This window comes from Curcuma longa, chromosome 2 (genome assembly GCF_044706935.1).
Source record: "Curcuma longa cultivar G26 ecotype Majalengka, Jawa Barat chromosome 2, ITB_CL_G26_1.1, whole genome shotgun sequence".
NCBI lineage: Eukaryota > Viridiplantae > Streptophyta > Magnoliopsida > Zingiberales > Zingiberaceae > Curcuma > Curcuma longa.
This window is the reverse complement of record NC_133862.1, coordinates 4270250-4294424: the sequence shown is the minus strand read 5'-3', so window position 1 is coordinate 4294424 and position 24175 is coordinate 4270250. Positions and strand designations below refer to the sequence as shown.

At 36.0% G+C, this 24175-nt stretch overlaps 5 protein-coding genes and 1 pseudogene across 5 annotated transcripts; 3 read left to right on the top strand and 3 right to left on the bottom strand.

Annotated features, from left to right (window-relative positions):
- The first annotated feature begins 1647 nt into the window (after positions 1-1647).
- On the top strand, positions 1648-2502 carry LOC141822432 (glutathione S-transferase F11-like). Its single transcript, XM_074709884.1, has 3 exons — positions 1648-1797; positions 1875-1923; positions 2036-2502. The coding sequence occupies exons 1-3, from the start codon at positions 1648-1650 to the stop codon at positions 2500-2502; spliced, it is 666 nt and encodes a 221-aa protein (XP_074565985.1).
- A 341-nt stretch (positions 2503-2843) lies between these two features.
- On the bottom strand, positions 2844-4186 carry LOC141822456 (GDSL esterase/lipase At5g55050-like; annotated as a pseudogene).
- A 5436-nt stretch (positions 4187-9622) lies between these two features.
- Positions 9623-10483, top strand: LOC141819992 (uncharacterized). The gene has a single exon (XM_074707267.1). The coding sequence runs from the start codon at positions 9623-9625 to the stop codon at positions 10481-10483; it is 861 nt and encodes a 286-aa protein (XP_074563368.1).
- Positions 10484-12384: 1901 nt separating this feature from the next.
- Positions 12385-13239, top strand: LOC141822466 (uncharacterized). The gene has a single exon (XM_074709917.1). The coding sequence runs from the start codon at positions 12385-12387 to the stop codon at positions 13237-13239; it is 855 nt and encodes a 284-aa protein (XP_074566018.1).
- Positions 13240-14129: 890 nt separating this feature from the next.
- On the bottom strand, positions 14130-16876 carry LOC141822420 (pentatricopeptide repeat-containing protein At3g26782, mitochondrial-like). Its single transcript, XM_074709867.1, has one exon. It carries the CDS (start codon positions 16874-16876, stop codon positions 14153-14155), a length of 2724 nt encoding a protein of 907 aa, XP_074565968.1. The 3' UTR covers positions 14130-14152.
- A 6514-nt stretch (positions 16877-23390) lies between these two features.
- On the bottom strand, positions 23391-23872 carry LOC141822062 (NADH dehydrogenase [ubiquinone] 1 beta subcomplex subunit 7). Its single transcript, XM_074709481.1, has one exon. It carries the CDS (start codon positions 23758-23760, stop codon positions 23446-23448), a length of 315 nt encoding a protein of 104 aa, XP_074565582.1. The 5' UTR covers positions 23761-23872; the 3' UTR covers positions 23391-23445.
- Between the last annotated feature and the right edge of the window lie 303 nt (positions 23873-24175).

Genomic DNA, 24175 nt, shown 5'->3' with positions numbered 1-24175 from the left:
ATTTCCTTTTGATAGAATATTCCACCAGCAAAGGAAAAGGGAAATTATGGATTTGTTAATCAAGTATGCCAAGTTCCCCTGGTCTGAGTGGTTGCATACATTTGTGTCTCCACTTATGCATATGAATTTGCTTCTATCCTTAACAATCTTCTTAACAATTTGTTGGCTCAAGACACTGTTTATGAGAGTTAATCTTCTTCCTATTGACAAATATCTTTGTTGTGTCTAAATATTTTAGTATCTTGGAAATTTTTGACTGCTAATATTGATTATTTGGCTTCTTTGTGCTAAGTTGAAAGCCAAGGTATGCTATAGGTAATTTGTATGTCTGACATCTGAATTGCTTGCCAACTCTTCCCTCTTGTATCTAGTGTGACCTGTAAAACTTGGGTAGGTTTTCTGGTAATCTATCCTTGAACCGGGGTCATTCGTGATTACCTTGGTTATGTGATTACTTGGTAATCACATAACCAAGGTTATAGGGAATAAAACATAACCTAATGCTGTTTGGTTTAATCTTAGGTAATGAGACAAAACCTTGTTTGTTTGAAGGTTTTAATACATTACTTACTTTTACATTTACTATATTACCCTTAATTCAATTAATTTGATTTTTAATTATTTTTAAAATTAAATTATTCATTATAATATTAATAATATAATATATATTATAAATTTTAAAATTTTAAATTATATGCTCGTCATGCGATCGAGTTGGAAACCAAGCCGATGAATTAGATGGCCCTCTTGCGATCGAGTTGAAAGCCAAGGTATGCTATAGGTAATTTGTATGTCTTCTCTAATGACATCTGAATTGCTTGCCAACTCTTCCCTCTTGTATCTAGTGTGACCTGTAAAACTTGGGTAGGTTTTCTGGTAATCTATCCTTGAACCCTTAGAGACTGAAGCAGGCTAGCAGAGACTGTAGAAAACAATTTTAATGTTCTGCAAATTCTGATCTTCAATTTTTTTATGATTATTAACGTATCATCAGCATATTGTATGCTGTTTTTTTTTCAGTGATTGGGATGATTTTGGCATCCTCTTTTAAGCTGCCTCTCTACAATTTTATGCGAGGGATCAGTATTAACTTTATTTCTCGAGCAAAATCCAAATAGTTTTAACCAATCAAAACTATTACATAAATATAATACTTTTAATCAAAACTATTATCTATCCATTTTAACCGGTCAAAGTTACCACATAAATATATCAGTTTTGACTAGCCAAAATTTTTATATAGTTATATATTTATTTTTGAGTCATTTAATTTTTTGAAAATATGATTCGATTTCAACAGCGTGTTACATTATATTTTAAATTCAGATTTAAATTTTAAAATAAATAATTATTTATATATTTATTTATATTTTGGCAGGACACTTGGCTAAAACAAAAGGGGGAAACAAAGCAAGTCCGAGGCTTACGCTTATTCTCTTTTATACTCCATGAACCAAATCTTCCCTGAACAGAACTTAATGCGGAGCTTTGTCCTTTCACTTTCTCTTTTTCTTTTTCCTCCCATGAAGCAAAGCATTATTCTGCCCGCCCTTCTCCCTATTTAAACCCACGCAGCTAGCGGCGGTCAGTTCATCAACAGCCATCTGCATGCAATAGGCGCCACTGCAGCTGATCAATACGCGAGCAATGGCGAGTGTGAAGGTTTTCGGGTCGCCGACGTCCGCCGAGGTGGCGAGGGTGCTGACATGCCTCTTCGAGAAGGAAATTGAGTTCCAACTCATTCGCGTCGACAACTACAAGGGCCAAAGGAGACTCCCTGAGTATCTCAAGCTGCAGGTTGTATAATATGTCTTATTAACATTTTGTAGAACAAATATTATGCTTGAGAATTGAAGTCACACTCTTCGTTGTAGCCCTTCGGACAAGCTCTCACTTTCGAAGACGGAAAACAGACCCTCGTCGGTAAGAGAACTACTTGAAAATCGGGCTTCAATTCATTTTGTTTGTTTGTTTGTTTGTTGTTGTTGAATTGTTGTTTGATAAACAAATTAATTATCTATGAATTAAATTACAGATTCGCGTGAAATCTGCCGGCACTTGGCGGAGAAGTACGCGGGGCAGGGGAACAAGGACCTGCTCGGCTCCGGCACGCTGGAGCGCGCCTCCATCGAGCAGTGGCTGCAGACGGAGGCGCAGAACTTCGATCCGCCCAGCTCCGCCCTCGTCTTCAACCTCGCCTTCGCGCCGCTGCTGTCGCTGGAGCAGGACAAGGATGCCGTGGAGCGCAGCAAGAAGAAGCTCGACGCCGTGCTCGAAATCTACGACCGTCGCCTCGACGAGACTGAGTACCTGGCCGGCGACAAGTTCACGTTGGCCGACCTCTCCCACCTCCCCAACGCGCATCGCCTCGTCCACCACACTGACTGCGGCTCGCTGTTCACCTCCAGGAAGAGGGTGGCTCGGTGGTGGAAGGCCATATCCAGCCGCCCCTCATGGAAGAGGGTCGTCGAGATGCAACAGGAGCCTCCCCACATCATCTAATCCGTTAAAGCAGCAGATCGGAGTGCGTGCCTATTTGAATTTGATCATGTGTGTTTGCTTCCATGCATTGTTTTGCTTAATTGTCGTCGTCAATTTGTAAGTGTGCTCGACTCCACTGCCCTTGTCGCCGTTGGAGTTCGTTTTTGATGTTCAAGTATTGCTACTAAATCAAATAAAACAAAGGCCACACTGCTCTGCTCTGTTCTTGCTACTGAATTGGATCAGGTTGAACCCCTATTTCAATTGGATCGTAAACACAATTGAACCATACAGATCCCAGTGATTCTAAGCAATTCATTTTTCTTATTGTTTAAAGACAAACAAGAAAGATATCTTGTTAATTAATTCTTCAGCAAGCTCTGGATGTTGACAGGGTAAGCAAGCTGCGGTGGCCCGTAAAGCGACAGCCAAGCTGCCACCCGATACACGGCCTGCGTCGGATGGTATGAGTCCCAGAAGGCGTAATGATTCCGGTCGCCGCAGTAGGTGGCGTTGGGCGCGCACGGCCCCTCCGCGTTCAGCGTTCCCGATCCACAGCACGCAGCTCTCACCTCCGTAAAACCTGTTCAGTAATCGATCGTCAGCACATCTGTTGATTTAATCAATTAGCTTGATGAGGAACTGCACGAAACACTACTCACCGTATCTATGGGGATTAGACTAACATTAGGCTACCCATTTCGTAGAAATCAGAGAAGGAATATCTGAACCCCTCCAATTCCACGGCAAGCTGCTCCAGCAGAGCCCTCGTCGCAGTCTTGTACCTCAGAGACAGATCGTTCAGCTCGGAGTTGCACTCGCCGGCCGGAGTCATCCTCCTCAAGTCCGGAACGCACCCGATTAGTCCAGTCCCGAACACCGCGAACTTTCGTGCTCCGAGGTCGTAAAGACTCTGCAGCTGAACCTTAAATTGCCAGAGAATATAAGCCACGATTTCGTCCTTTTGGGTAGTGTTTCTGGGGATGAGGACGTCCGCAAAGGCTAAGAGGTCGTTGCTCCCGACGCTGACGTAGAAGAGTGATTTCTTCAAGTAGGCGGAGGCGAATCGAGGATCAGTGTTCGCCGTGAGGTCCCCGGCGACTGTCGCGAAATCTTTAATTTGTTGGGTCATTGTCACAATATCTATTCCCTGTAACAGAAGCGATCGATCATCAACTAAATCATCACAGTATTTTTGTTTTAATTTCATGAATTACTTACTATGTCGTCGAGAACTCCAGAGCCGGCGGAGGCGAAGTTTACACCTCGCCTCGCCTGGACGGCGTTGGAAAGAGAGAGAAAAGATGGCGGGCTCATCGCTGACCCAGCTGCCTTGGCTTTAATCATCACACAAAATGATAAAATTATGACTCGCAAATTAATCGATATCAGAGTTTGAATTATCTTTTAATTTCTAAACGGATCTATAGAATTGCTGGTATATATTACCGATGAAGTCGACGCCGAGGAAGCCGTTGCTGAAGCGGCCGGTGGGAATCATGCCAGGGTAATCGACGCCATAAGGGTAGAAGTTGGCTTTGGGTGCATCATCGGGCAAGAAGTCGTTGTTTCCGACGTCGACGGTGGAGTCGCCGAAGACGAAGACTGCCGGCGACCTCGCAGCCGCCCGTGTTGTGAGAGTTGCTAAGACAATCGTCAGACCGAGGAGGAAGAGGGAAATGGTGGCGACCGGCTGCTTCTCCATTGATGCTGTTCTGGGAATGATTTCAAATTTGTGTGACCGTGTCAGATTTATAGAGAAACTTGTCAAGTGGTCATCATTGACCAATTAAATTGTTCTTCCGGATGATTATTTTTTAATTACTATATATATATATATTCAAATTGACATTAAAAAAAATAAAAAAATACATCCCACCATATATTTTATACTAAAAAACATCTCTTATTCTAAGACTTTATAACAACTATCAAGTAACTAAGTAACTGCTATATAATGTATAATAATACTCATGGCTACTACATTGTGAAAATAGACTATTTTATTTTAATCAAAATTAGTATATAAAAAATATTATTATATCACAATATTTTTTATTAATTTGATCAAAATTATTTAAACTTTATCAAAATTATTTTAAATTAATCATTTTAAAATGTTTGTAATAGTTAATTAGGTAGTTGTTATAAATTGTAGTTGAACTTTAAATTTTAAATCTTTGCACCTTAAATCTTGAACACTATTAAATTAACATACTTTTCACTAACTTGATCAAAATTATTTAACCTTTATTAAAATTATTTAAATGGGTCAAAATCATTTTAAAACTCTAATATCAACTACTTAGCTAGCTACTGCATAGTTATAGCAACTAATAAATAATTGTTACAATACTATAATAATATTATATTAATTGTTACATATTGTAGTAACTATAGTAGCTATTATAACATGTAATAATTAGTCGTAGCTGCTACAAGAACACGGAAAGTAAGAGTTGTTACAATGTTATAATAGATACAAAGTAGTTATTTACAACCATGCTAAAATAAAAGTATTTTTGGAATAAAATGTATGGTGAGTCGCCCATTTGATGATTTTTTTTTTCAAAAGGGACGTCCATTTGACAATTCGTTAAACGTGAGATTTTTTTTGCCCATATATATTAAAATTTTAAATCATATGATAATTTAAAAAAAGCTCTATGAATTTAGATAATTTAAATAAAAAGGCTTTGTGAATAAATAAAAGACTACATCTAATACAAAATAATGCAGTAGTTTTTAGTTAAAATGTTATGACTTTTTTTTGAGTGCTTTGAAAACATAGACCAATAAATTTCTAGGATGCATGCATCTGTATGTTTAATTTTAAAATTTAAATAAAAAACAGCAATATAATAATTTTGGTCTACTATATAATTATTTTTGAATTATTTAATTATTTTATAAGAAAAACTGAATCAGTAACATCATAATTGGTCCAAATCAATGATGTTTGTGCCTTTGGAATGCATGGCAAAAATCAACTAAGTACTCCCGAGATTACGATGCAATCGTAAAAATGGTATAGACTTTCTAGATAACAGAGATTCAAATATATTACATATAGAGAGTTTTAAAATTTTATAATATTGGATTGTCCATTAACATCCATCTATATTTTTTATTTATTTTGATAGTCAATGATAAATTTTTATAGAATCGAATCAATTATTTTTAAAATTAATCAGAAAATAAAATTTTGATACTTAGAATTTAAAAAAAAAGTCAACTAAGTAGGATATATAGGATTATGACATACTCCTAAACACGTAACTATGCATGCAACTTTTTCATATTTCTTTTTTTTTCTATTGAAAATTTCAAGTTTGACCCAAACAATTTGTGCATGGAATAAAGAACAAAGGGAACGTTCTTAAGCAAATAAATTAGTTACGTTGTTTAATTAGAACTGTATAGACATAAAAATCACGATGGGTTACGTTCTTACGTACATTGGACGGCAGACAATATTGTGTATATACATACTTTATATTTCAGATTGCGACTGTTTTGTTGTGTGTGTGTGTGTGAAAATATAGTTATCAGAGCCCCTCAATTGTTCATACTGATTTTAAATTTAAAATCTTAACGTCGACTTTTTCAAGATTTGACCTGGTTGAATCAGTAGTTGGCACTTTCTCTCTCGATCGGACTATATATACACACACACACTTCCCAGCAGCATCTTATTAAATTTACGTCACTTGTTAAAAAGATAACTTCAATTAATTAAAGGCGTGTTAGTGCATTCAAGACGATAACTTTGGAGTATATTTTAGTAAAAGATGAAATTCGTCATTCCAACGGTCTCATACGGTCTGTTCTACGACTATCTGTAAGGAAATAAATCGAAAAACTACAATTGATCACTACGGGAAAAAACATTGTCTTGCCTTGACTGAAATTCAACCTTTGTCCACTTTAACAAATTTACTCTATGGTAATCAATTCAATTGTGCCCGGGAACAACTTTGGAGCATACATATAATATAAGAAGTGAACCCGATCGAGTCTCATTTGGAGTGAATCATGCAATCTGCTTGAAATTAAGTAAAAAAGAAAAAAAAATCACATCCATTAGGTACATGGTAAAATACTTTACCAAAGGAATAATTAAGAAAATTAGATTTTGAATCTTACTGATATCGAATATTTTAAAAGTTAATTTCTAGATGTGCATAAGTTATATTTCAAATTTATTTGATAGGTGAATCAAAAAAATATCGTTTACCTAATATCAAAAAATATATATACACAAACTTAGAAAACTACTGAGTGCAATGGTGTTCATCTAATATAAATTGAGGGGTCATTAAGCACTTTTAGACAAAAGTGTTTGATGACTTTAAATAACTCAAAATTTGAAAAAAAAAAAGAGTAGACAAAATTAAGAGATTGGTGTGGGTGCAATGGTGCCATATGGCACAAATATGAGTCCCTTAGGATTGTCAAATATTTTGACTCAAATGTTTGATGGTTTTAAAAGACGCAAAATTAGAAGAAAAAAATATACAAACAAACTCAATGGACCAATATGATTCAATGGTGTCAATTTGCTAATAATTCAAGCTCTTTTTATAATGTAATTTGGTATGAATTTAATTTCTTTAAAGTCATCAAACGCATGTGAAAAAGAATTTCAGTAAATAATACAATAGCAACAATAATTCCAATGACTTTACCTTGTTGTATTAATTGATAGAATGAACCTAAAATCTTAAAAATACTATATGATTTGATTATATTATAGTTACCTATTATTCCTTTAAATTAAAGTTATAATGACTAAATTAAAATATTTTCAAATATACATTATATACATATATAGCTTTCTTTGACTAATTAAATTTATCTTTTCTTCTATTTCATTTTGCAATTTATCATGTGTTTAACCACGCATCTAGTAAGTCAAAAGCCTGTTAATTAGTACTTTTTAGATGGCAATATTGTAATTGATCAAAAATGTGATATTATATAACCTACTAGTAAGCTGACTACTTGAAATGATATAAAATGACTTATCTTTTGTTGGATCATCAACTCGATCTGTTATTAACTTATCGTTGTTTGATTGGCTCTTGAATTATAGTTTATGGCTAGTTGTCGGCAACCTTGTTATGCAAGGATGAACTTGACCTAATCTTATTTAGTTTTTAAGTAGATAAAGAGATTTGATACTTGATTTTGTGATTGAAAGGATAAAGCAGGTTTTATTGTATTAGTTGAATATTGATTGAAGTCATATTTGACTAAACACCTTCAATCAAAATACTTGATTTAATGAAATATACATGATTGATTAACTATTATGGTTGGATCAGTGTCACAACGTCGTCCAATTGCCATTTTATATCTTACATTTTAATCCCTCTCCTCTAGCTATTTGAAGTTGAGGAAACTAAAACGAAGACATTTCAAAGGGGAGGTAAAATTTGACGTAAATAGAATAATGATTATTCTATAGACTAATTCTAATAAAGAATTTCAAAAAATACATTAAAAAATATATATAAAATATACAAAATGTTTCTTATGATTGAACTGGATAATATTAACTCAAAATAAAAATAATGTTTTAACATCAACTAAATAAATATTTAAATAGTCTAAAAAATTTAACAATATAAAAGACAAAAATAATCTTAATAAAAATGACTAAAATTCTTCAAAGACTTCAAAAAAATTTTAAATGATATTTTTTGAACTTAAGAGTCATTATGGATTACATTGATAATAAATGTAAATCTATAAATAATTTTCAATTTGATATATTATAGATCCATAATGAAATATACATAATCCATTAACTATTATGATTGGGTCAATGTCACACCGTCGACCACTTACCATTATATATCTTACATTTTAAGATACATAAATAATCCCTCACCTCTAGCTATTTGAAGTCGAGGAAGCTAAGTTAAAAGAAGATATTTCAAAGACATAAAGTGGGAGGTAAAATTTGACGTAGGATAGAATATCAATTATTCTGTAGACTAGATCTAACAGAGAGTTTCAAGGAAGACACAGAAAATCACAAAACGCATAAAATTCTTTTCATGGTTTAATTGGATAATATGAACTCAAAACAAAGATAATGCCCTAACATTAACTAAATAAATGTTTAAACAATCTAAAAATTATAACTATACAAAAGACTAAAATAATCTTAATAAAAAGGATCAAAATTCTTCAAAGACTTTAAAAAAAATTTAAATGATATTTTTTTTGAATTTAAGATTGAGCCGTTACAGATTACACTCGATAACAAATATAGATCTCTAAACGATCTTCGATTTGATATATTATACACTCTATAATTTAATCTGAATCAAAAATTATGATCAAAATGGTCTCAAAAGATCCATGTTCACGGACATAGCAATTTTACCTTATATTCAGACACTGCTAAAGTGAAACTTTTAATGTATGCTTTAAGATGAAGAGATCCTTTAGCCTTAGCATTTTGCATTCGCAATTTTTTACAGTAGCAGTACCATCCAAGTACGGCAACAATTATTTCTTCACAACAGAGGGGAAAAGCTCCGGCTTCATTTTCTAAGACACCCACACAGCATGCTTGCTGCTCGACCAGCATCACCTATTATTTTAACTTGAGCAGACAACTTTTAGGCAACCACTGAAATGAGCAAGAAGTGTAGCACATATAAATTGGTTTTCTGACAAATAAGTTCAGTGCTCAAGTTCGATGAACTAGAAACCTATACGTAAGATGAGAAGCAAGCTATGGTGTTGGATTAGTTTGGAAGAGAGGTAGGAGACAAGCAGGACACAATGGCAAGGCATCTTAAAGAAATATACAGGAGACAAGCAATTAACCTAAACATCATAATTGTCAGTGGAATAATGGCAATCATGTGTTGTGGGTTTTAAACAAAAGGGGACTGTTTGCAGATCTCCTACATTGCATAGTAGGGCTCAAATTTTCATCACATGCATGGGTGGCTCGCTGATTTAGGATTCTCTGTGTCTCCTTTCCATTTGTTTAGATAAGCTGTTAGTGGAGTTTTTCAGTGTATAAGTAGAGCAGCAGGATCAGAAACACTTCACTCTCCTACTCAAACTTTTCACAGATAGAAAGTAATTAAAGAGCTTAGCAGAGAAGAAGACGGCAATGGCTACCTGCAATGACGTGACAGTCAATAAATTTCACGTTCGTTCGATCAGTTTGCCATCGCAAACTCATCCTGCCACTCGTAGAGTAGAAGATGAGCTGCAGAAACTTAGAACCTGGATGGAATCATCAGCATCTTCAATGACAAAAGAGAAGATTTGCAATGGAATGCGACGTCTTGGGGATCTATACGATGGCATGGAGGATACTTTTCATCTGCCAGGCATTCGTCAAGGTCTGCTCCACTTTGAGCAGAAGAAACTGTTGCAGCAACATGCAGATGGATCAATCAAATTGTTGGACTTCTTTGGCACCATCAAGGATGCGGTCATTTCAATGAAAGAGGGCGTTCAGGATCTTCAACTGGCAGTCCGGAGAAGAGGCGAGAATCCCACGGAAGATAAAGTAAAGGCTTATATTCGTTCGAGAAAGGCGTTGTTGAAGATGATCAAAAAGAGTTATAAAGAGTTGAAGCAAGTGAATGGCAAATGTCAACCGGTGCCTGAACAATCTGAGCTCTCAGTGATCTTGAGGATGCTGAATGAAGCGTGCTCGATCACTGTATCTCTTCTTTGCTCAATCATGCATTCGACATTTGCCCCGAAGGCAAAATCTAGCTTGTGGTCTTTTTCCTTCAAGGCCATGAGAGCTATAAGTCAGACCTCTTATGAGACCTGCTGGAACATGGATGTCTCACTGTTTACAGGTCTCAAAGAAACTGGTGCTGAGAAGACGGTGATTGTGCAGGATCAGTTGCAGAGCATTGAGAAGAGTCTCGGTGATCTTGAGAATGGTATGGAATGCTTATTTCGGAGGCTGATCCAGAATAGAGTATCACTTCTGAACATTCTCAGCTTCTAGACGATCAATCAATCACCTGGCAACTGATCACACAACGATATAATTGGCACCCATATTTTAATGGAGAAGCTAATGAATTCCAATTTTGCTTGTAACATGAGAGCTGTAAAGTTGTATAAACAAGAATATACCGTTTTGAAGTGAATTTATTCATCCATCATGGTCCTCTATTTCGTTTATCTTTTCACTTTGAATTAGAGTACTGAAATACTGCCTTTTGATTAGTTTATTTCCTTCTCATATAGTAAATTTAAGAACATTAGGTAACAATCAACCTGACTTAAATTTGTATCTCAACTCCAACACAGCATCTAAACATGGACAAATGAAAACAAAATACTGTAAAGGGCCTGGGATCTTAGACATGATTGATTGGAAACTTGAAAGCCAGACAAAGATGAGTTTCATGTGAATTGTTATACTGTGCAAAGATGCTTGTTGCCTCTCTAAACCAAAACTAATGCACATATGCACGGTAGAACAAGGGGAAAAAAGAGTAGAAGTACATCAAATAGTGTAGATCACATTGGTTGGCATATATAGTTTGGACCATGCCAAGCACGGTTGCAAAATGATACAACGCTAGCCTGATGGGTATTTTTTCAATGTGTATTCTCCTGATATGAAACTTGACTCTAGTTAGTAACTTGTATATTGGCAACATCCTTAAGTGACACCAAGATGATCACTCATAGTCGCTTCTAAGCTTTTGTAGTTTTTTTAAAAATACATCTTAAGATAATTTTGTGATACTTCAAAAATGCTAGTAACTCAAGAATACATCTTAAAATGACTGCCATTAGCCGTCGGTTTTCCATTCTATAATGATCTTAAACAAATGATTCTATGATACCTCAAGAATAATCTGATAAAAAAACTCCTATAGTCATCTTTTGATCATTGGGTACGCTTATGTAAATTGGCCAAGTTAATTTTCTTACAAATAGAGAATTCACATTCACATTAGAGCATTGTGTGTTTTTTTTTTTGATAGGGTAGAGTGTTTAATCTGATTTCCTAGATTAGCAAGAAGTGGATTGTTGTAATTAAGTTAAGTGTAGAGGAAAAGTATTAGGTCATGGTCCTAACAATATGAGAGTTTATCTAATTAATGAAGTTCTACTGTGACAACGAAATGGTTATACACATGACCTCAAATCCAGTGTTTAATATGATATCATGCACTTGTGACAGCCCTAATGATTAACTAGCATGCTTGCTAACTAAATTTTTAAGGGACTGCTAGCTAATATTTTTGTAAAGGGAGCATCAAACCTAAATATAGATATCATTAAGATCAGGGGTTAACTTCTACTATAACACATCATATCGTGTCCACTAGATAAATATTTTTGGCATACCAGTCACAGACAACTAGCATTTGAAAATTCCATTGGTGAATCGTAAATCTGTTGGCATGAAACAATAACAAAACTAGCTAAGAGCATGTCTAGAGTTCCACATACAATGAATCCTTTAATTATATTATAAATTTGAAAGACAATTTGCAACATATAGAACATCTTGAGCTTCAGGTTGCATGATTCTGCTGTCTGAAGTAGTAGTAGTAACAAGAAAGATTAATTGGAATAGCTAAAAGATGGTCGTGGATCTACCATCATATTCATAATTTAGCAGAAAACTTGAGACAAGCCCTACATATTTATGCTTAATGGTTGAGACAAAAGTAGCAATCAGTATAATAAAGAACAAAAGTGTGTTGGCATGCATATCTTATACCAATATGCATGGCTCAGCTTACCAAGATTCTAGTTGTCTCCTTGTATGGGTGTGCATTTGGTGTATATATAAGAAAGTAGAGCAGAAGGCTGAGAAACAAGCCCATCATCTTCCTCTTCTAGCTCCAATCCATCAAGAGATTGGCTGAAAAGAAAGCAGCAATGGCCTGTTCGGCTGCAACAACAGAGAAGATTTTCCATGTTCGGTCAGTCAGCTTACCTTCCCAAGCTCATCCAACTACGCTCAGAGTTGAAGAAGAGCTACACAAGCTTAGAATTTGGGTAGAACCATCAGCAACTTCAGTGACAAGAGAGATGATCTGCAATGGGTTGAGACACCTTGGTGAAGTGTATGATGGCATGGAGGATCTTCTTCACCTCCCGAGCATCCAACAAGGTCTGGTCCACCTTGGACAGAAGAAAACATGGCAGCAACATCTAGATGGCTCAATCAAATTGTTGGACTTCTTTGGCATCATCAAGGATACAGTCAGCTCAACAAAAGAGAGCATTCAGGATCTCCAGCTTGCGGTTAGGAGAAGAGGCAAGAATTCCATGGAAGATGGAGTGAAGGCTCATATTCGTTTGAGAAAAGCAATGCAGAAGATGATCAAGAAGAGCTATAAAGACATGAAGCAGGTCAATGGCAAATGTCAACCTGAAACTGAACCTATGGAGCTCTCAATGATCATGAGGCTTCTGAACGAAGCAAGCGTGATCACTAGGTCTCTCCTTTGCTCAATCATGCGTTCAATCTTTACACAAAGAACAAAAGCTAGCCAGTGGTCACTTTCCTCAAAGGCCACGAGAGTGGCTTGTGAGAACTTGTGTCAGTCCTGGAACGTGGATGTCTTGACATACAACCTCAAAGATGCAGACATTGAGAAGATCACAACAGTGCGAGGTCAATTGATGACAATAGAGAACAGTCTTGGAGAGCTTGAGAATGGTTTGGAGAGCTTATTTCGGAGATTAATTCGAAATCGAGCTTCAATTCTCAACATTCTTAGCGTCTAGAAGGGCATCCAGCATTTAATAACTGATCACCACCATTGGCATCTGCATTTTAAAGGATGTGCTGATGTAATCCAATTTTTCTTGTTATATTTGAGTGTAAAAAGTGTATAAAAGCAACAGTTCTTGAAATACAAGATTTATACATCAAGCACCACTTACTCATTTGTAGGACTCTCTTTGCCTTGGATTGTTTCTGAATTTGTTTCCTTATAATTCATTAAATCTTGGAAAAAAATCAGATTTTAGAAAATCCATGAAATAATTTAAATTCCTATTTAAGACTGAATAACTCGATCGTGTTTAGAATAATCAATGATAAAAGCATGATGACTAAGTACCTCACAAATCTTTTAAAAAGTATTCTTGGTTTTTCATTGAGCTAAAGACAAATATTAACTTCATTAAAATGCTGTAAAGATTCTTCTTGTCTCTCCAAACTTAAATGCACACATGCATAGTAGACAAAAGGAATCAAGATGAACAATCATACTAAAACAGTGATTATTAAAACTCAAATCTGATCTTAGATTATGTTATCTTCTGATGGAGGGAAGTCAAGCTTTCATTCTATCGTCCAAAAATGTTGTTCTTTGATTTACTGATGTTAATTGTATTTGACGACTTCATATTATGAAGGATATTACTTAAAGAACACAAATATCACAAGAAAGCATATGTTATATAATTCATATTCATGTATAATATTGGCGTTGGTTTATATTAGTATTGGTATATTGGGCTTCTGAGTATTTACGTCCTAACTAGGATGAATTAAAAGAATTTATCCTAGTTAAACCAGATATAAAAAAAACTTGAATTCACTGATTAAAAGAATCATGCATTCTGGTTGCAGGTGAACCCAGATAATACATAAATGCTAACAAAAAATGGAAGGATACATGATGCTTTCAGGTCACCAGTAATCCTGACAAGAACAAGATCCTTCCTTAAAATGGTGAAATCGGTTGGCATCACGCACTATGAGCTCCCTTTTAGTTACTAATGATACTAGTTTCATCACAGTGTGACAATCACAGCAAATTCGGAGATTCTTCATAATGTGGATAGGCATCCACTCAGGCAAGCTAATAAGACCAAATGCCACTGCCAGCTTCTCACTGTGATGACGTTGAGAACCAGAGGTTGCCTTGTGATCATATCCCACTGCTTCTATCTCTTTAATTAGCTCATCTAATTTCTTCAGAATAACGCCAATTTGTGGATGGCTCGGGTCATCAGCAGTGAAAACATGTATTGTGTTTTTAACCTCAATCCAACTACATCCAGGATTCTTCTTTATCCCCTTTTCCTTCATGAGCTTTCTCACTCGAGCAGAATCATCTGAATTCCCTGCATCGGCATACATCTTAGCTAAAAGCACATAACTTCCAGAATCCTTAAGGTCCAACTCAAATAGATGCTTTGTAGCATACTCTGCAAGTGCTTTGTTGCCATGTAATTTACAAGCTGCAAGGAGAGCTCCCCAAATTTCAACACTTGGCTTTAACTGCATGTTGTCTATCACAATTTTTGCATCTTCTAGTAAACCAGCTCGGCTAAGAAGATCCACCATGCAAGCAAAATGCTCTAAGCCAGGAGCTATATTATGGGATCTACTCATGCTATTGAAATAAAACTTCCCTTCTTCGACAAGTCCTGAATGACTGCAACCTGATAAAACTGCAACATAACTTATGTAATCAGGTTTTATTCCATCGGATATCATTCTCTGAAATACTTCTATTGTTTCCTTCCCTTGACCATGTTGAGCATACGCAGTCATTATGGAATTCCATGATACCAAATCCTTTTCCAAGATAGAATCAAATGTTTTTCGCGCTTCAATAATCTTTCCACATTTCGAGTACATTGTGATGATCCCGTTTGCAACTGATATGTCAGAATTGAGCCCTACTTTTACAGTATGTGCAATTATTTGATTACCAACTCTCTCTGCTGCCATCTCTGCACAAGCACGAAACAGTGTAGAGAACGTAACCCAATCTGGTTTTACAGCACTTTCTCGTTCCATTATAATGTACATTTTAATACCTTCTTCCTCGCTGCCATGCTGTATATATGCAGCTAACATTGCATTCCATGTGACCACATTTTTGTCTTCCATGGAATCAAAATATTCACGAGCCTTATTCACATTTCCCATCTGAGAATATGCAGTTATCATACTGGTCCATGATATGATATCTCTAACAGGCATCCACTGAAAGACAGAATCAGCATTTTCTATAGAGCTGCATTTGGCATACATTGTAACTAGAGCATTGGATACAGCAACAGATGAACAAGATCCAGTACGCAATGAAATAGAATGAATCTGAGTTCCAAGACATAAATCCAAATTAGTGCAACAAGCACTAATTACAGTTGCCAGCGTGAAGGGGTCCAAGGACATAGGGACACTTCTCATTTCATTGAACAGTTTGATAGCTTGTTCCATGAGCCCTGAGTGAGCATACCCCGCTATAAGTGCAGTCCACGACACTGAATTACGGTCATGCAAGCCATCAAATGTTCTCTTTGCTGATCCTAGATCACCACATTTAGCATACATATCTACCAGGGCACTCCCAAAGAACACATCAATGCTCTTTTGGGACCTTATAATGTGGGCATGGAGATGCTTTCCCCATCCCAAGTCAAGGATACTAGTGCATGCAGTAAGAACATAAGTGTATGTTGTAGAATTCGGCTCATATCCTTGGGTACTCATATCTATTATCATAGAAAGTGCCTCTCTTTCTTGACCACAGTGAGACAGTAGTGAAATCATGGTGTTCCAAGAGACAACATCTCGCTCAGGCATCTTATCAAACATCTCAATTGCACGTCCAACTTCATAGGAACTTGCGTAACCTGACAACATACAATTCCAACAGAAAAGATCAGGACTTGTTAGCATACCAAACACCTGCGAGGCTAGGCCAACGGCTCCACACTTCACATACATATCAATAAGCGATGCCCCAGCCTCTGGATGTCTTCCAAAATCAAACTTTTCAACAAAACCATGCAATTGAAGGCCCAATCGGTGACACCGTAGCGCGCCACATGATTTCATCACGAAGGCGATGGTAAACAAATTTGGTTTGCAATTAAGATCCCGGAGCATCAATATGAACGTCTTCAGCGCCTCCGAGGGCTGAACATCACGGAAGTAACCCACCATGACCGTGTTCCAGGAAGTAGAGTCCCTCACCGGCATTTTATCGAACAGCTCCACTGCTTCACGCAAAAGTCCAAATTTCGTGAAACCATTGATCATGATATTGCCGGAAAAGACATTGGGGGAGGAAATGCCGCTGTACACTCGGAGCGCGTCATCGAGGGAGCCGCAGTGAATGTAGGTGTTGAGAAGATGATTCTGGAGGAAGAGGGAGGCCTCGAGGCCCGCGGAGATGAGGCGGGCGTGGAGCATCCGGCCATGAGAGATGGAACCGGAGGCGACGCATGCTGCCATTGCGTCGGAGAGGTCCTGGGTGAGGGCCATGTAAGCTTTGTTCCCGGAGGCACCGGCTGAGGTGTAGGGTCTTGATCTGAGGGAGAAGAGAGGAAGGCGAAGAATAAGAGGAAGAGGAGACGAGGATGTCATCGGGCATAGCCATGGGAGCTTTACCATCAAAGGCTGAAGCTTTGGCGACCCGAAGCAGTCCGCGCCTGCAAACAGTTATAAAAATTCAGATATTCGAATTTTGGGTTGACTTTTAAACTGATTTACTTTTTTTGGAAAATTTTCATTTAGCCCCACTGTGCGTGCCGCGTGTGCCTCTTTCGAGGCAACATTTATATTTCTTTCTCTCGAGTTGTTTCTTTGTCCTCTTGAACTGCCGCCGTCTCGATGAATTTTTTTTCCAAAATAAAAAATTACTCGATGAAAATATAAAATTATTTCAGTGAATAATGGAAGCAAACAATTTCTTTTATTGCTGTTTGCTCTATAATAGATTTGAAAGATTTTCTCGGTGAATTATGCACTTCTTTTTTTATATAATTTAAATATTCAGATTTTATTTGAAATTTATCTACCGAATAAATTCGAAACACACACTCAAAGGTAAACCTCTAGAACAATACTTTAATTTTTAACTATGCAAATATAATTCAGAAGCATGGGTGGACCATATTATTGCTTAGCTTCGTATTGATATGTTAGTGTTGCTCCATCGAGTTCTTAACCTGATATGATATCTACTAGTCTTTGTTTTTCCCTGGGCTGTTGGGTAAGCCTTTTTCACAAGGCATCTAAAACTTCAACAAAAGATACACGAAAGAGCACAATGCATCATCCATAGAAGAAAATGTTTAATCCAAATATGTAAACCTGAGCATTCATGAGTCACTTTTTAGTATGTTTAAGTGATAAATCTAGGCACCAACATGTTGGCAAAGGAATTCCTTATTACAACTGAAAGGGAAATTGAAGTTGGTGCTTAATCCAAAAAAGGAAAAAAAAAATCAAGGTCCAAATAGACAAACATAATAACCTTAGTCCTTGGTAAACATTATTGAACATCCAAGGCCCTTGAACCCAGGTGCAAATCTGATTCCTATGAAATGGAAAAAGGGCAGTTAGGAAGGAACATGAAACACTAATTTTATAAAAGGAAACGTGTTATATAATCAAGTAGAAGGATTGTGATATACTTAGAGACTTCACATGACAGGGCGGAAAACCACCAGGTGAAGTTATTTTGAAAAACGTATTAATCCAAGCACTTTCTTAATACAAAATAGAAACACCTCAACTGTCAAGCCTTTTGACTCCTAAGTAATTGAAAATTTAAAAATTAAACATCATAGTAGTTGTACATAAACATGGAAATTATAACAGTACAGTTCAAGGAACCAATATAGATCACATGCATAAAAAGAATGAGGATTAAACCAACATGTCATCACCACATGGATTGAAATGATGTAAGGCAAAGATACTAGTAATAAGAGATGATTCCTCAAAAGTAGGTAAATCTTTTCAACTTTATTTCAGTGTTAGTTGTCCTTGTTAAGAAGTCATTAGCATATCTTATACCAAACAAAATGAATAGAAGATCATAATAAACCAAGGCATCATACTATGACAAAGGAACAAAGATCTTAACAGTGTAGTATGTAAAGTCGTGTAAAGAAAAAGTTACAAATTAGTATGTCAAGGAGATTGATGTTCTTTTATATCATTGTAGAAGCAAAAGAAGGTCAACAGCAACAAAACAGACTAACAGTTCTTCCAACGTCTAAATAAATACTCTAATGCAATTTATAAGTATTATCAGCTCACAATTCAATTAATGTAGGACACATCAAATCCTTTCCAGAGCACGTAGATTTCATGTGCCATAACATCGCAAGAAAGAATTCCCTTCATGTGCTATAAAATCACAAGAAAGGGTTCCTGGAATCCTGAACAAAGATGACTTGTATGTTCAGAAGCCCCACTCTCCGCTAAAAGGACCAGTAGGATGGACAATAAAAATGCAACACATACAACCTTAATTTTGAAAGACTAAGCTGAGAGATGTGAAATTTATATTAAATAACAATTCCAAACATGATCCATTGGAAATGGCAATTCTACATCAATGCTATCATCAACATCAGAAACCTGTTAGTACCAACTATTTGTTGAGCGTGAATTTGGCCCTCCATTGAACTCTATGCAAAGTCATATGACTAATAACAGCCTTATAACAAATATGACTAAGCCACATGTTCAGAGTGTTAAGACATGCTTTAAGTGGGCTGTTGATTCCTAAAGCAAACCACAGCCTTTGTATCATAGCTTGCAACCAAATATGTCGATATTAATTTCTAATTTTTATTTCTGTCTAGAAATGCACTTCCTAAGTCAACTTGAGTTTCTGAGACAACTGAAGAAATAACCTGTGTTTTCCACTTTATTCAATCCCAAAACTCTTTGGAACAAGTCTGGAGCTTTGTTTGGTGTGTGTCATAAATGCTTTATTAATACATCTTCTTTAGTAGTTCAAATGTCATCTTATTTAGTAGTTCAAACTTGGAGTGTACAAAAATCTCACAACCAATGAGTTCAAACTAAGTCAATATGGTACAAGCTTGTCTTGCCATTCAAGAAGTAGGGACTAAAGTAAGCCAAACTTGGTAATATCCAAGTTTTGATTCATTGGTTTTATAAGCTTACAATAAGTTAAAAGGGAAAGGAGTCGGGATCAGTTCTGAGATTGTTAGAGCTTCAGCAGCCAATACAACTGGGAAGGATCATGTCAACACTCAATAAAAGAATAATTAACATAAAATAGTCTTCATAAATGGTAGAGATTAACAAGCAAATACTATGCAGTTAAAAGGTCAATTTCCATGACCCTGGTAAATCAGAAGCACTCAGATGCAAATAAGGATAATATATCTGAATTATGAACCCGGATGAGAATCCACTTTATTACTCTGTTGGGAAAGGATGAAATTATCTAAGCATCTGTACCAAAGTTACTAATACCATGATGGTCTAATGGCATTCATGAAATTAGACTTGACGTCAAGTTTCTATGACTTAATGGTGATAAGAGATGCAGAAGAACAAAAAGAAAAGAAAAAGAATCATAAAACTGTAAAATTTAAATTATGAAGGAATATGCAATATGTAGATATATGATAAAGAAGATGTTTAACAGCGCATTAGCTAATGAACACAAATTGAACCTCATACATCGGTCTCGATTATTTAATGTCAACTAAAGGGATCATATTCTACCATTGAACTGTCTGCAAGGTTATATTACTCTAATATCAAATGGGTTACATCATGTTTATGGTCTCCTTCTACCCCTTGCATGTTCAACTCTAATCAATTCAACTTGCTTAAAACTAGAATGCATTGATTGTCTTAAGACATTAATATCATCTTAATTTATTTTCTTTCAATTTATTATCTGTCAGAGTTGCCAGTAATTACTTCTGGATAGCAGTATTTTTGTTTTTGATTTTTTCTTATATAGAAGATATTCATCTTAGCATTCTCATGGCTATACTAACTTTTTATATACATTATCTAAAAGACCAGCATTGACTCAAACTATTACAGATTGTACAATTTTCCTTTCAACCTAAAAGGCAATAATCTTATAGGAATTTCATGTCAGCTAATCTTAAAAATTCTTTTGCATCTTTTATCATTAAAAAATTAAATTTCATATATTAGGTTTTGCATCTTTCAATTCTGTTTCCAAAACCTTATGAAAAAATTTGCAGTTAAATATGACACTGAAGAATAAAGATTACAAAATGTATGATTTTTAGGAAGTCTATTGATGACCATACAAGAAAAGACATGGTGATGCAAAACACAGGAACTTGTGTGCCTCAGTTGATAATCTCATAGTTGATAGTCTCCTAAAAACAAGGTTCATCCCTACCTAATATTCTAGAACTGGTAAATTATTATCATGGCATTTTACACAATTTTTGACATCTAGAATTTAACAATTGATATGGTTGTTGCATTACGTTGTCCTATTTGGCGTCTTGCATATCAGTCAGCTCTAAGATTAATGAGAAATCAGGGTTACAAGCATTAAACTGCACAAGCAAGAAGGGCCCAAAGAAATTAAAGCATTAGTTAAAGAGCTTTGGATTCCAATAACATTGACAGGTCTTAGTGTTGTGATTGCACAATTAACAGGGGAAAACAGATAGATGAAATAGAAAAGGTCATTCAAATCACAAAGACAATTTCATCAATGCTGCTATGTTAACTGCAAAGCGAAGGTCAACCAAGAAAAATCCTTGAAAGGTACTGTTCAAACTTCAAGGCATCTTATTATTCTGCTGAAGAATCCAGTATCTATCATCTGGATACAAAGTTATGGAACAGCTAATGAAGAAGCTTTCAATTTCATTTATAGACCTGCTTGAGCACTAAGTCTATGGCAGATTCTCAATAAGCACATCTATGATGTGACTTGGATGTGACATGTAATAGCAATTCTATTGAGAACTTCAGGTTGGTGAAAGCTTGTTGAGGCCTTCAAGCCATGAACTAATACTGTTGTAGAAAAACAAAGAAACATGGAAAATTTCTTTATTCCAAACAACCTGGCCACTGCCCTAATTTGCTAGAAAAGAAAATGTAGAACTAATACACTTGACATCCACAACTTCTACTCCATTTTATTTTTCTCCCTTGCTAAATGCAAGAATAACTAATTGCCCAGATTATGTAGATTTGAAAGGACCTCATAACAATTATAGTACAAATATTTCTTTAAGCTTAACGGAAATTAACTGAAGCTTTTTGATACCCTCAGGATTGTTTATTTCTCATGTATCAACCTTTTTGCTAGGAACACATTGAAACTTAGAAATCAATTACAATCTCATTGAACTATTTGAAAATGGACATAAAGTATATATTTGTTCCATAATACACCATTTTGCTAACCTTACATCAACAACAAAAAAATGTGGTTAAGAGCATTGGTGATTGACATAGTTTTGCATTGATTATTGAGACTTAGCACAACCCTGAGCAATATTAGTGGTGTCCTGTTGCTCACATTAAATAACAACAAAGAGGGTTAATAACATGAAGTTGTTGGTGTAGTTTTACATTGATTGCCATGTCTCATTCAGGTTAGTACTTGAAAGGATGTGGGGAAAAAGTGTTCTAGAAGATCAGATTGTCTTCTTCAAGTCCTTTTTACTAAACTATAGTTATAAGAACGCCACCCTCCTTTATATGCCTCTCATTCTATACAAAAGGTGGAAAAGACAAAAATAGTTTTTCTTCTGCCAAGGCACCATTTTCCATCTCTATTTTCTCCTCTTCCTCCATTCTACACATCTCATTGTCAAAGACTTTCTAGTAACAATAATAACTAAAAACTGTTAACAGTCTATTATAATCTGCATAATTCTGATTGTCTTGTGGTCCATCTTTGACTTGCACACTACATTATAACATCAAGATCAGGGGTGGTCTAATTATACTTGCAATGAATGATCCAAGCAATTATAATACATTGGTCAAAACACAAAAGAAGGCAATGCTTTCCTTGCCAATATTTGGAACCACTAAAACATTGTTGCCACAAATTATGATATAGTACATGACAAGTAGCATGCATAAGAATATCATGAAACATGAGTAATTTCCACTATGCACATCTTATGCAAGTTATTTTATGTAGGTGCATAGATTCTAACGACTTGAGCAACCTATTAGCTGACGAGTAATAAACTTATAAAAATGTTTTCTCGCAAACATAGCATGGCAAAAAAAAGATGCTCCAAGCAAGAAGCTAAGAATTAGTACATCAAATTGTATGCACTACATATAGATTGGTTATGTTAATATCTATTAGAATAAAATGAAGTGCTCATCAGCAACTCTGATCAGCATTTCAGACAGAACTTAACATAGATCTATCACCTATATCATTATCATATGATTTTTCCTAAAAGCTTCAATTTGTAAATCCACAACAATGCTATGTTCAGTTCTGGTTGCTCCGTAAATTATCCATAGCAGATCATATGTAACAACTATCTAAGTTGATGAAGCATACTTTCTGAACTGTCACAAAAAATTTGCAATACTATAGAAATGAATGATAACAATTTATCATGAATTAATGGTAAAAGATCAAAAATAGAAATGAACCATCGATTACAAAGTTGAATTTTGAAAATCCTAACAAAAAAATAATTGCACTAGACAAAGAACCATCAATTTTTGACAGCAATCAACCATTTTACATAAATATAAAAAGGAAAGAAAATAGTAAGACATTTAAGCACATTTAGATCATCGAGCCAGCACACACCAAAACCTAGCAAAATTTGTAATCCTGTAATAAAAGACAATCCCAAATCCATTTTTTTTTCTTGTCCAACTGATAGAAATCTTATTTTATTTGCTTTCCTCTTATCAAAACATGTTATTCGAACGCTTAGATCCAGTGGGATAGTTCTTAATAACTCTTTCTCAATTAGATCCATCGGAGAAAAAGAATAGCATTCTTAACCCAGAAAACATTCAATCTCACTTAGCACAAGAAGAATCTTCAAGATAAGGAGAGTTCTTTGTAACAAAACCTAGAGTGTTTTAGAATTGAGAAAGTACAACTGTGAATCAAATAATCAGGCATCTCAATCAATCAAAGCCAAAAAGGAGATTTAAGACGAAAACGAACCATCACGAAGGGTAAGGGAAGCGATTCATGCGTTGGCTGGAGAAGGGATAACACCGCCCGCGCCCTGAATCTGCTGCGCCTTCTTCCTCTCCTCAAGCTCACGGATCTTTTGCATCTGGAGCATCCGCTCCATGACGAGCTCGTACTCGCACTTCTCGTAGACGTGGCGCTCGTTCTCGCACTTCCATGGCAGAAAGAACTCGGCGAGGCGGCACTTGTTGAGAGGAATAAGGAGATGGGCGCACTCGTCGCGGTAGGCGATGGGGACCCTGTTCTCCTCCATCTCCTGCTGCGTCGCGATCATCGGCTTCGAAGATCCCAGCTTCACCTCTTCCGCCATTGCCCGACCAATCGCTCTCGCTCCGCCTCTCTCTGTATCCCCCTTCTATCGATCGAATTTCTCACCCTGGAGACCGCAGTGCCCGTTTCTTTATCGCCAGCAGCCGCCGCGATCGAGTCGAACCCTTTCGGGTTTCTCATTGGGTGCGGATCCACAGCAAACGCGGTCGAGTACTCGAGCTGATGCCCAACGTTTGCATCGAAGCCGTTCTTTAGGTAGGTCCCACCTAAATCAACGGGAGATGTTTACCGTTTGTTATGTGATGGAACACCAAACAAGCAGCATGGGGTTGTCTTAAGTTTATTTATTTATTTATTAAATTTATTTTTTAAAAAATTTTATTGATGAACTCAAATTTATCCATAAACAGTATTAATAACATTTTTGATTGTGTTCTCATTTGGAAAAAAAATTC

Coding starts and splice junctions, on each gene's coding strand:
- LOC141822432 (XM_074709884.1), top strand. CDS start 1,648: ATGGCGAGTGTGAAGGTTTTCGGGTCGCCGACGTCCGCCGAGGTGGCG. Junction 1,798..1,874: donor CTGAGTATCTCAAGCTGCAG/GTTGTATAATAT, acceptor TCTTCGTTGTAG/CCCTTCGGACAAGCTCTCAC. Junction 1,924..2,035: donor CGGAAAACAGACCCTCGTCG/GTAAGAGAACTA, acceptor ATTAAATTACAG/ATTCGCGTGAAATCTGCCGG.
- LOC141819992 (XM_074707267.1), top strand. CDS start 9,623: ATGGCTACCTGCAATGACGTGACAGTCAATAAATTTCACGTTCGTTCG.
- LOC141822466 (XM_074709917.1), top strand. CDS start 12,385: ATGGCCTGTTCGGCTGCAACAACAGAGAAGATTTTCCATGTTCGGTCA.
- LOC141822420 (XM_074709867.1), bottom strand. CDS start 16,876: ATGGTAAAGCTCCCATGGCTATGCCCGATGACATCCTCGTCTCCTCTT.
- LOC141822062 (XM_074709481.1), bottom strand. CDS start 23,760: ATGGCGGAAGAGGTGAAGCTGGGATCTTCGAAGCCGATGATCGCGACG.